The sequence below is a fragment of the Megachile rotundata genome, chromosome 4 (assembly GCF_050947335.1).
Source record: "Megachile rotundata isolate GNS110a chromosome 4, iyMegRotu1, whole genome shotgun sequence".
NCBI classification, from domain to species: Eukaryota; Metazoa; Arthropoda; class Insecta; order Hymenoptera; family Megachilidae; genus Megachile; species Megachile rotundata.
The window spans coordinates 14983079-14994872 of NC_134986.1; the positions used below are offsets into that span (position 1 = coordinate 14983079).

At 34.3% G+C, this 11794-nt stretch overlaps 2 protein-coding genes and 1 long non-coding RNA gene across 7 annotated transcripts; 2 read left to right on the forward strand and 1 right to left on the reverse strand.

The window, feature by feature from the left end:
• Positions 1-7693, forward strand: Nmdar1 (glutamate ionotropic receptor NMDA type subunit 1). Of its 5 annotated transcripts, none has more exons than XR_013037890.1 (18): positions 1-142; positions 390-567; positions 894-1145; positions 1560-1754; positions 1832-1932; positions 2060-2233; positions 2911-3024; positions 3099-3246; positions 3324-3537; positions 3619-3753; positions 4035-4192; positions 4452-4686; positions 5026-5174; positions 5248-5405; positions 5502-5674; positions 5739-5992; positions 6060-6116; positions 7057-7161. XR_013037890.1 is itself a non-coding variant. In XM_076530728.1 (18 exons), the coding sequence occupies exons 1-18, from the start codon at positions 138-140 to the stop codon at positions 7116-7118; spliced, it is 2748 nt and encodes a 915-aa protein (XP_076386843.1). In that variant the 5' UTR covers positions 1-137; the 3' UTR covers positions 7119-7198. The 5 variants fall into 5 exon arrangements, 4 of the variants coding, with proteins under 4 accessions (XP_076386843.1, XP_003706090.2, XP_076386842.1 ...); XM_076530728.1 differs by having other exon boundaries at positions 6074-6116; positions 7057-7198; XM_003706042.3 differs by lacking the exon at positions 6060-6116 and having other exon boundaries at positions 7057-7693.
• On the reverse strand, positions 3020-8695 carry LOC105663365 (uncharacterized). The gene is made up of 3 exons (XR_013037892.1): positions 8121-8695; positions 3310-7841; positions 3020-3244 (listed from the first exon to the last, which is right to left on the reverse strand). It is a non-coding gene; the product is annotated as an uncharacterized LOC105663365 (long non-coding RNA).
• Positions 8696-9156: 461 nt separating this feature from the next.
• On the forward strand, positions 9157-11592 carry Snx3 (sorting nexin 3). Its single transcript, XM_003706027.3, has 4 exons — positions 9157-9454; positions 10232-10327; positions 10468-10592; positions 10710-11592. The coding sequence occupies exons 1-4, from the start codon at positions 9290-9292 to the stop codon at positions 10813-10815; spliced, it is 492 nt and encodes a 163-aa protein (XP_003706075.1). The 5' UTR covers positions 9157-9289; the 3' UTR covers positions 10816-11592.
• Positions 11593-11794: the final 202 nt, after the last annotated feature.

The following is an 11794-nucleotide window of genomic DNA, read 5'->3' on the forward strand; positions in this document are numbered from 1 at the left end:
CGCAGATCCACCTTCGCGGTCGACGTTAACGTTGAGTCCGTTTATAACACCATCGAGAGATAAGGGCGTGAATGACTTGAAATGAATTGTCAAGTAGTTTGTACATACCCAAAAATTACGTGAACGTTCAGTGACTGATGCGGTACGTTCCAAGTTTTAGATTTTCTAAAAAACAGTATATAATTTTAATTTATTCTCTGTTCATCTTATTAACATTATTACGTAAATATTAAAATTAATTGTGTATAAAGATGTCAGATATAATTTGCAATAAGAATTATGTATGATTAGAGTCGTACATTAAAGAATTCGTGTTATTTTTTGAATGTATATAATTCTTGTCGTGCACTTATTCAATGAAAGCTCTTAAAATCTACTTTACATCATAGATCGAATTCCATAATGAGGCAACACGATCGGACCGCATTATTCCTAGTGCTGATTGTCCTGAACGAGCAGGTGTACAATGGACTCACCGAGAACCAGTTCAACAATCCAACCTTCTTTAGGATCGGCGGTGTTTTTTCCAACAACGAGAGCATAGAATATTTCCGGGAAACGTTAAGCGTAAGTAATGATCTCTACTCGATCCGAACTCTGCGACACAGAATTATTTTCTATTCTATAATATCACAGTGATATTTTCTCCCATATATGTATCCGTTTCTCCCGACATCGTTTCACAAATTTTTTAAAATATTTCTTAATTGGATCGCAAACGTCTCACTTTCGTTTGTAAACAATTAAGCAAAGTGAAACGATGTGGAGTTCAAATACAACCGGTAATCGAATCGTTCGTGGCCATGTAAATGATATTTACCCGCTGCACTATATGCTTACCTTTTATCGAAGTATTACTCATTGTTCATTCCAATGTTTAATCGATTTTTCAGACTCTGAACTTGAACTCGAAATATGTCAATAAAGGCGTGACCTACAAGCACACGGTAATTGAAATGGATTCGAACCCAATTAGAACAGCTTTGAGAGTTTGCACCAATTTGATAGCGGAACAAGTGTACGCCGTGGTTGTGTCTCATCCGCTTACGGGTGATTTATCGCCAGCTGCTGTTTCTTATACCAGCGGATTCTATCATATTCCCGTTATTGGTATATCGTCGAGAGACTCTGCTTTCTCAGACAAAGTGAGTTGATCAGCGATAAATTCTTCTGTGGAAATACTTGCCAAGCGTAAACGAAAAACTTGCCAGTAATTTTATGAAAAATAACGAAGTTTTAATGTTCAATCTGCGTAGAGATTTAATTCGTTATAAGTTCGTCTGCAGATTACGTGCAAATAAGATTAACGATAATACTTATTGCGTCAGCATCACATTATCGGTATTATTACGTTCAATATCTATAGCACATACCTACGTTCTAAGATTCTTAAAGCGCGAGACTTAGAGACTTCAAGACATTAGAATTTCAGAGTTTTTAAAATTTGTTAATTTTTAAGCTAAACTGCTTTAAAATTTTATATGCAAAAAAAGTCTCAAACATGTACAACCGTATATCTCGAATATACAGTTCATTAATAATGGAACATCCTTTTGCAGAACATTCACGTTTCCTTCTTAAGAACCGTACCACCATATTCGCACCAGGCGGACGTATGGGTGGAACTATTGAAACACTTCAACTACATGAAAGTGATTTTCATTCATAGTTCTGATACTGATGGTCGAGCTCTACTTGGGCGTTTTCAAACGACTTCTCAGAACTTGGAGGACGATGTGGAGATCAAGGTTCAGGTACGAAATCCTGTTGTAACAATGAAAATTTTAATAGCAATTGTTTATTAGTCTGATATCAATTGTCTATTTTTTAGGTAGAATCTGTTATCGAATTCGAACCTGGACTTCAAAGCTTCATGCATCAGTTGATAGACATGAAAGGCGCGCAAGCTAGGGTTTGCCTTTTGTACGCTTCGTAAGTGTCTTGAAGATAATTCGAATATATTTAATGTCTCTTTACATTGAATTGTGTGTTTTCAATGTTATATCACATGTGTATTTGTACATGTATGTATATGTATCTGTGTATTTATTGATTGCAGGAAGACAGATGCGAGCGTGATCTTCCAAGATGCTGCGGCTCTAAACATGACCGGTGCAGGATACGTGTGGATCGTGACGGAGCAAGCCTTAGATGCGCCGAACGCACCGGAAGGTCTTCTCGGCTTGAAATTAATTAACGCTGAGAAAGAAAAGGCGCACATCATGGATAGCTTGTCAGTTCCTTTCCAATCGTACATAGACATCCACGCATGTATGTTACACATCTATAGCTCCCCGTCTATAACCGCTGAAGCAAATATCAAGGAATTCTACGCATGAGAAGACTCGAATATAATTCTAACAACACCTATCTTCTTTCGTGACTTTTCCTCTGATATAAACATACTATCGCATGCACTTATACAGTAACATGCACATCTCTATTTCACTGCGATGTACAACTGATTTCAGATCACTGGATCACTGCATACCCCTTTAGTAGATCCTCCAATCTGTCCAGTGGATATTCTGTGTTGCGTACACCAAAACGCTGTGCTTTAAACGTTAGGATATACGTGTACCGAGTATCGTTGCTCTAGACGACAGAGATAACATACTTATATTATTTCGTTACTTTGTCTCTTAATCAAAACTTCATTTACTCTGTAAAACTAATAGGATTCTAAAGCAACGAGTTCAGTTTTACAGATTCACTTTTACAGAAATGTACATATTTTTTAGTACTAAGCAAGTCTATTTTTAATTAACTAAATATAGTAAAGGTTAAGGTTAAAGGTTACAAAAGCCTGCCAGCGAGTAATCATTAAATCCGAAAGAGTTTGTCAAGTGTTTCATTAAACTTCATAACAACTTTACGAGTGTCTTCGTTCTAATGAGCTATTCGTTTCAGGGTAGTGCTTGTATCTGCTTTACGGAAGATGAACGAGACGAAAGAGATCACAGAGGCACCTAAGAACTGTGGAGACTCGGGTTCCATATGGGAAACCGGAAAAAATCTGTTCGAGTACGGTTTATCTTTATTATACCATTGTTAATTCTAATTTAAGCTTCATTTAATCACTTTCTTCGAACAATTAGATTCATCCGGGAGCAAGTGTTGATTGATGGAGCTACCGGCAGAGTAGCCTTTGATGACAATGGAGACCGCATTTACGCCGAGTATGACATTATCAACATCAAGGAGGATGGCGAACATGTTTCCGTCGGGCAATACTTCTATCCATCTGTAAATGATCAATTGTAATTTTTTTTGAAAAGTATGGACACATGGATGGACTTTACTACGCACATTTTTATTTATAGAATGGTACCAAAATGAAGTTAAGCCTTAACGAGATGAACATAACGTGGCCTGGTCGAGTAGCAACCAAACCGGAGGGTTTCATGATTCCTACGCACTTAAAAGTGCTCACAATCGAAGAAAAGCCTTTTGTTTACGTCCGCGAAATCGCGGACAGTGAATCTTGCCTACCAGAAGAAATATTATGTCCACATTTCAATGTCACTGATCAGCAAAGTAAATATTTAAGAAATTTTACGATAATCAGCTGTAAAAATATGTATCGTTTTCATTGCTGATTAAACACGTCTTTTACAGGCACAAAAAGATACTGTTGTAAAGGATACTGTATGGATCTGTTGAAACAACTGTCGAAAACTATTAATTTCACCTACAGTTTGGCTCTGTCGCCCGATGGACAGTTCGGCAGCTACATAATCAAGAACAGTTCAGGTGCGAGATGTAAACGATGATAGAACAATTGTAGATGTAAGACCTCGTTTCGGTAAAAAGAATGAGATACTTTAACACATTCGTGCCCACTTGAGTAAATCATAAACTTTAAATCGTACGAGCTGCGTGACTACAAGTTAAATTGTTACTCGTTAGATCACTACGTGTTGTATCACGTGTTATGTCTTTTTATCTCGGCCGTTTCTATTAACCTGGGCTTGAACGTGTTAATACGAGAAAAAAAGAATCAACGTCTCATTATGAATAAATTGATGTTGCAGTTGGAGGAAAGAAAGAATGGACAGGCCTAATAGGAGAGCTGGTGAACGAAAGAGCGGACATGATAGTTGCCCCCTTAACGATCAATCCTGAACGCGCTGAGTTCATTGAATTCAGTAAACCCTTCAAATATCAGGGTATCACTATTCTCGAAAAGAAGGTACATTCTTTATAAATCGTTCTGAAAGACTTTATCAGTGGCTTAGTTCAACTGATGTAGGCAGATTAGATTCAAAAGGAAAGCTCCCTTAGATGGGCATTGTTAAAATTAATACATAGACACAGTGAGAATAGACATAATAAGTTGTTTAAAATGTTCCTTTCTCTTTTAATTACTTGAGTATGTCAGTCATTCTCACAGTATTCACATCAATAAAAAGTCATTCAGTGGATTAATGAAAGAACCTCTCAATTTCCAGCCATCAAGATCCTCGACGCTGGTGTCGTTCTTGCAACCGTTCAGCAACACCCTGTGGATTCTGGTGATGGTGTCGGTGCACGTAGTGGCTCTAGTTCTGTACCTCCTCGACCGGTTCTCGCCTTTCGGGAGGTTCAAGCTAGCAAACACTGACGGTACCGAAGAGGATGCCCTGAACTTATCTAGCGCCGTCTGGTTCGCTTGGGGAGTCCTCCTCAACAGTGGAATAGGAGAAGGTCCGAAGGTTTCTAAATTTCTAAATCTAGGTCCCTATATTTCTAGATCTGTAGGTCCCTATGTTTTTAGATGACTGTACTCCTATATTTCCAGGGTTATTCCAGAGCACCTTCCTATATCACTAGGTTCCTCAAAATGCCTGTGTCCGTAGTTTATATTAAGCTCCGTAGCATTATCTTGTTGAGTCAAGCGGTTAAATCGATTAATCACGAATGGATACGTAATCGGGTAAAAATACCTTTATCGTCACGCTCGTCGATAGGTTATTACAATAGCCGAGACCTCTTTTGTTGGCTGTGTATATTTTCGTTAAAGCGATAATGAAAATTGTGTAACAGGTACTCCGCGAAGTTTCTCTGCTCGCGTGTTGGGTATGGTGTGGGCAGGATTCGCAATGATTATCGTAGCCTCGTACACTGCTAACCTGGCTGCATTCTTGGTGTTGGAGAGGCCGAAGACTAAGTTAACCGGCATCAACGATGCTCGAGTAAGAACGAAAGGTTGAAATACATGTCGTATCAAGATAAAATAGTTGAAAATGTATGAACGTATGTGTTTAGCTTAGAAACACCATGGAGAATCTTACGTGTGCCACGGTGAAAGGCTCTGCCGTGGACATGTACTTTCGACGACAGGTCGAACTATCAAACATGTATCGCACAATGGAAGCTAACAATTATGACACTGCCGAAGAAGCTATTAGAGATATTAAAATCGGGTTAGAAAACATTATGAATATATACATGAAATATTGTTTAAAAATATATATGTAATTGTTGAAAAATGAACGGGATAAAGGACAATATGTTTGCAGGAAACTTATGGCATTTATTTGGGACAGTTCCCGATTAGAATTCGAGGCCGCACAAGACTGTGAACTGGTAACTGCTGGAGAACTGTTTGGACGATCCGGTTATGGTATCGGTTTGCAGAAAGGCTCTTTATGGGCTGATGCGGTAACCATCGCTATTTTAGACTTTCATGAAAGTAAGAGTCCAATATTAGAAGCACAGTCTCTAAATCAGTGATATAACAAGATATAAATGTGCAGGTGGTTTCATGGAAAGCTTAGACGATCATTGGATCTTCCTCGATAATAGACAGCAATGCGAACAACTTGAGAACACTCCGAACACCTTAGGTTTGAAGAACATGGCTGGAGTGTTCATAGTTGTCGGAGTCGGAATCGTTGGCGGTATCGGGCTAATCATAATCGAAGTGGCATACAAAAAGCACCAGATTCGCAAACAGAAAAAGATGGAATTAGCAAGACACGCCGCCGATAAATGGAGAGGTGCGATCGAGGTAATGCTTCCTTTTTTTCTTGAAGATAATTTCTATCGCTGTTTCGTGAGAACTCTGTGTTTATCAGTAAATCGCAAGCAGCCAGGAGAAAACAGGAGCAACGCAGGGAAATCTAACAGACCTCGTAACGATACAAATAAAAAACATGATCAAACCAAACACATACATAGACACTGTATAGATCAGACAAAGGCACAGACACGCTTCGCCAGCTTTAGCGATAAGACAATTATGTATATAGTTAATTGCCGTAAAATTAGATTTTGCGCTTTGTACAGGTCAATGCGAAATACGATAAGGATAGAACAATTATCCTTCGTATCTTGCATCACAATCGCTTATTTTATACAACGTTGGCATTTTATGCCGTTTGCTTCTTTTGTATTTGATACATGCTTTGAATTATTGTTCATTCATTCAATGCATCTTTATATGCATTATTCATTAATGCATTACGATTCGAATGTCAAACGTGGTGTAGTGAAAGAATTTTACCAGTGATGGGCAACTATGTCCATGAGGATCTGGTGCACAGATGTGCAAGAGGTGTGCACTCATGGGCATTCGTTTGGTAACGACGGTATTTACATGTGGTCATCTAGAGTGAGATGTTGCTGAGCCTCTCTAGACTCTAAGTTATTTTCAGCTGTATCTAAATTCTATATCAAGTTGTCCTCGAATCCTTATAGTTTCTATGGCCCTACTTGAGTTGTGTAGTCTTAGGTTTTATGATCCTAAATCCTTCGACCTTTAAATTCTGTGACCCTAGATTCTATGACCTTCTCTAGGTTCGATGACCTTACGTTTTTCCTAACCTTCATTCTAAACTCCTCCTATGCATGCATGCTGCCGCCCATAAGCTCTCCAGCAGGCACTTTATCTGACCACCACTCAATTAGAACAGTCGCTAAAAACGCAAAATTTTAATAGTTCTATTTAAAACAATTCATACACTGTAATGTAACCTTGAAATTTGATAGCGTTAGTCGAAGCGAAAAAACGAATATTTTTTTTTTAAAAAATTGTTCTAATTTGAATTTTCATTTCTTTTTTCTTTTATACAGAAACGAAAAACTTTACGAGCCTCAATAGCCGCACAACGAAGGATTCAAAGCAATGGCCTTAATGATCCTACGACCGTGAGTCTGGCGGTCGATACAGTAGCTAGATCGAACGTGGCTCCACGAAGTCCTGGTCGAGCATGGCCAGGAGACAGTGATATTCGTCAACGACCTATTCCTCGCTCAGACGATATCAGATTATCGCCGGCCGCTTACACTGCAGACGTTTCGCATCTTATTGTGTGAATAGATTAATTCCTAACAATTGAGAATACATCTTAAATATCAAAATGTTGTATTATTGTTGGAAAAACAGAAGTTTGTTATAAGACATGTGTATTGGTTGGTCAATAGTGGAAATTGCCACCTTTTTTTAAGTGGGCCAACAATTGTATCCAACATAGATTCCATGTCACTTAGTATGTAGGGCCAACAGATTGTTTTTTTCTATAGAACCAAATGTTGATCATTTATAATAAACCAATAATAAGCAAACAGTTGGCTATACTACATTTCAATAAAAAGCTTTTAAAGATATTTGAAGAAATTGTAAGTGATTTATAATTATTGCTTGTTATAATAATTATATATATGTATAAATTGTATATATTAAAACGTAAACAATTATTTTGGTAACAAACTTACCTTTACAATTTATACATGCATCTAATTATTATGAATAATTATAAGTTATTTCTGATTTCCTGCCTCTTGTATTTTCACAGAATGTCTTATGTTAGGATTAGTTCCTTTACTTATTGAATTTATACTTTAATTTAGTAATTGTCCTGAAATAAAAAACAATTTGTACATTTTATAACTATTCTATTTATAAATCTGTAATATTATGTTTTTTATATTATATGTAATTTCAATAAAATACAAGATCCATTTTTTATCAAAATCATTGTAAATGATCTTTTTAATCTTCCTCATATTTTTTTAATTCTTCTTACTCTCCTTCCCATTCAGCTATCACTTAATATTCACTTCCTGTGTGCTTGCTTGTTTCAAGGATTTTAGTTAAATCGTTTGAAAAAAGGTCTCCTTTCTTTTTATATATTTACCTGTTTGTCGCATCACAGCACACACGTTACGACCCCACGTGCTTCCTTCAGAAATGGTGAGACAAGCTAGTTTTTTGCGTATGCGTAGATGCAATGGCCGGTTGCAGCTGTGTGTCCATCATGTGGCGAAAGTAGTGGGGTAATGCTACAAGCGCGAAAGTTTTTTGCTAAATTGATTTTATTTTAACCTTCCGGAACTGAAAATAAAAAATGAATTCTAAGATTGCAGACAGTAAAACTTGAGAAAGCCAATTATCGCCTAACGACTGAAAAATACGGTCTATTATTACATAATAGAAACAATTAGCAAAATTCAATTTAGGATATAAACAGTTTTTGATTATACTAATGTTTCTGATGTCTGTAAGACGGAATTTAAATGTTGGTCTACGGTAGATAACCCAGTATTATCTTGTCATTGTAAATTTTTTAATTAACCAATTATAGTAATTGTTGACTCAACGTTGAAAATTTCATGACAAACTATCATAATTATTGTAAATAAATCATAATTGCAGTAAAAACACAGACTAGTTTTTAACTACTGGTTACGGTTGGGCAACCATAAATACTACTGCGGTAACTATGTATAGATTATAAGATTCGTTTTGTGCAATAAAAATATTGCTTTATTGCTTTACCATTTTGTCTGCAGCATTCCTGTTAAATTCTTAAATTTCTACATTTGAAAATTTCTAAAGTGCCATTAATTACATATTATGCGCAATTTGTGTATTGATATATTTATAATCAATTTTTAAATATTTTTAAATAGCATCGTTTATTTCATAAAACATACAGTAACTAGAATTAACGTGAATTGCATTTATGATAATCGCTACATATTAATGCAGTTGAATGTATTTAACACATTTACTATTCTTTATGATTGTAAATAATATTATTGAAAAATAAAAACAGAATTTAATTCGATTTAATAAAAAATTAATTGATAATTGATAATTTGATGCGTACAGAAATATATTAGTTTGTCTGTGAGTTTCCTTTCTGGCTTCACTTTATTGTACCATGACCACAGACGTAACACATGAGAACGAATTGTGTCAAGTTTCTCACCGCTGTCATCTGATGAACATTCATTGTGCACTGTATCAGATTTGTTTTGTAGGCGGTTTGTAAGTAATTTAATTAATTTATAGTTAAAAGATATGGCGGATACAACGGTAGACGCAACACGCCGTTTAAACGTTAAGAAACAGACCCTGGATGACGCTTATGCAGCACCTGCAAATTTTCTCGAAATTGACGTGATTAATCCAGTCACACACGGTATCGGCAAGAAACGATACACTGATTACGAAGTTCGCATGAGGGTAAGTAATACTCCCCTTAAATTTGAAACTTGTTTCTACTTGTTAATGTCACATTATACGTTCACGAACGTTTTCAGTTTTGCAAGATCTACCAGATCTTGTTTTTACCACTGTAGAGCAATAAAATATGATGTGGCTTTATTTTATCAAAACAGACAAACTCCGTAAAACTATTACGTCAAAAATTTTATCCGTTTACGTTCATTTATAAATTTTATGGATTGTTTGTTTCACTTTCTTGTAGTTTACAATATTTTTCATAGAAAAAATTTAATGTTGCAGTTTAGTAGTTATATGCTATGCATAAATTGAAGATGTAACATGTGTACAATTTAAGAATTTGCTAAAGTAAGTTTTAGATATTATATGTCAATGTAGCTTTCTAGAATAAATGTATTATTTATTAAAATAAAGGTATAATAGTAGAAAATGAAGGTGACATTAATAATTTTGTTATAGACAGTAATCAGACGTGTCATGGGCTGTGTCTGCTATCTTACTTTTGATGATAAAAGCATATAGATACAAAAAATATGTATGCTATTGAAGCCATTTATAGACCTTAGATGAATATATGAGAATCATCTAACATTTAAGAATTAGCACTGAATATAAATGAATTGATTTTGTTATTATTTGATTATTGTGTAATAATATGATTATTATATCTTATATTTTTACAGTTTGTAGGTCAAGTTAGTTACATATTGCATTTTGTATAACATTTTAGATACTAAAAGAATAAGATATGAAACATGAAATTTTTATTTCTTTCAGACAAATCTTCCAGTTTTTAAAGTGAAAGATTCCACTGTAAGAAGAAGATACAGTGATTTTGAATGGTTGAGAAATGAATTAGAAAGAGATAGTAAGGTTAGTTGATAAATTACTTGGAGAACATGGAAAGAATTCTTAGTTATCCAATGAAACTGAAGTATTAAATAATTTTTATTATAAATGTACTAACTCACCTTGTTTATTTAATGTCTAAATTGTTTATTATGAACATATAGATTGTAGTGCCTCCACTACCAGGAAAAGCTTGGAAACGTCAAATGCCTTTTCGAGGAGATGATGGTATTTTTGAAGAAGATTTTATTGAAGATCGAAGAAAAGGTTTAGAAGCTTTTGTTAACAAGTAAGTGTATGAAGAGAATGTATAAACAATATAAAGTAATTTATTAAAATATCAAAATCTATTAAATTGTGAAACATACAGTAAGTTATTAAAACAAAATTATGCATGATGTTTTAGAATAGCAGGACACCCATTAGCACAGAATGAACGATGTTTACATATGTTTCTGCAAGAACCTGTAATAAACAAGAACTACGTACCTGGAAAAATACGTAATACATAAGTTATAATAAGACTTATTGCAAGTATATTTTCCTCCCCACCTTTAATATGTGAAGTTACTTTTGATTATTTTAAAAATTTATGCTAAATTTTGTTAAGATCCTTCTGTATTTATGCAATATTTAATCGAGCTTCTCGTGCTGTGATGTTAAATTAGAATATTTGTTTTTGGAAGTTCTTGTGTTTAAAACACATGGTAAAATATTCAGAAGGATCTTTTACGTATCATTATCATTGAAAAAATATGAATAAAATCTTTACTTTTCATTTTATTTTTTGCAATAATACTATTGGCATTCTATGGCAAGATTTATAATTTGATATTTATCATTTCCAGAAATTGAAAAGTAAAGTTGTATACAAAAATCTAATTAATACAATAAGTATATAAAATTCATAAATTTCACAATATGGCTTAAAAATAAAATATCAAAATAAAAGTTATTCATTTACAAGTTGTTCAGTAGAAATAGTATTAACACTTTTACTTTTTTAAAACAGTTCAGGTCATTTTCTTTGTACACATTGTAGATTTTTATATATATATTACAGAAATATTTTAGCACTGAAAATATTTAAAATGAAAAGAAATAAATGTAGTATTTTACTAAATCGATTTCTACTGGACAGCTTGTAAGTAGTGTATAAATTATAGTTTGTAAACTGTGCTATTACAAGCTAAGTGGATAAGATAAATTGAATTAGAAATGGAGGTGAAATCTTTTAAAAATTGTTTATAATTTGATATTCTTTACATAAAGAAATGTTAAAAATCTAATCTAAACTTTTTTGAACTTATATCTTTGTTTACTGATGATAAAATATATATATCACCAACACGTTTTGAATCTCCTCGTTACACTTCTCGGTTTACTATGAGAACAGAATACAGAAATACTATCATTACTGTACTGAAATCAACAGTAAAATCAATGTTTTCAGTTTTTAATTTATGTTGGGCGTAACACTTCTTGAACGTG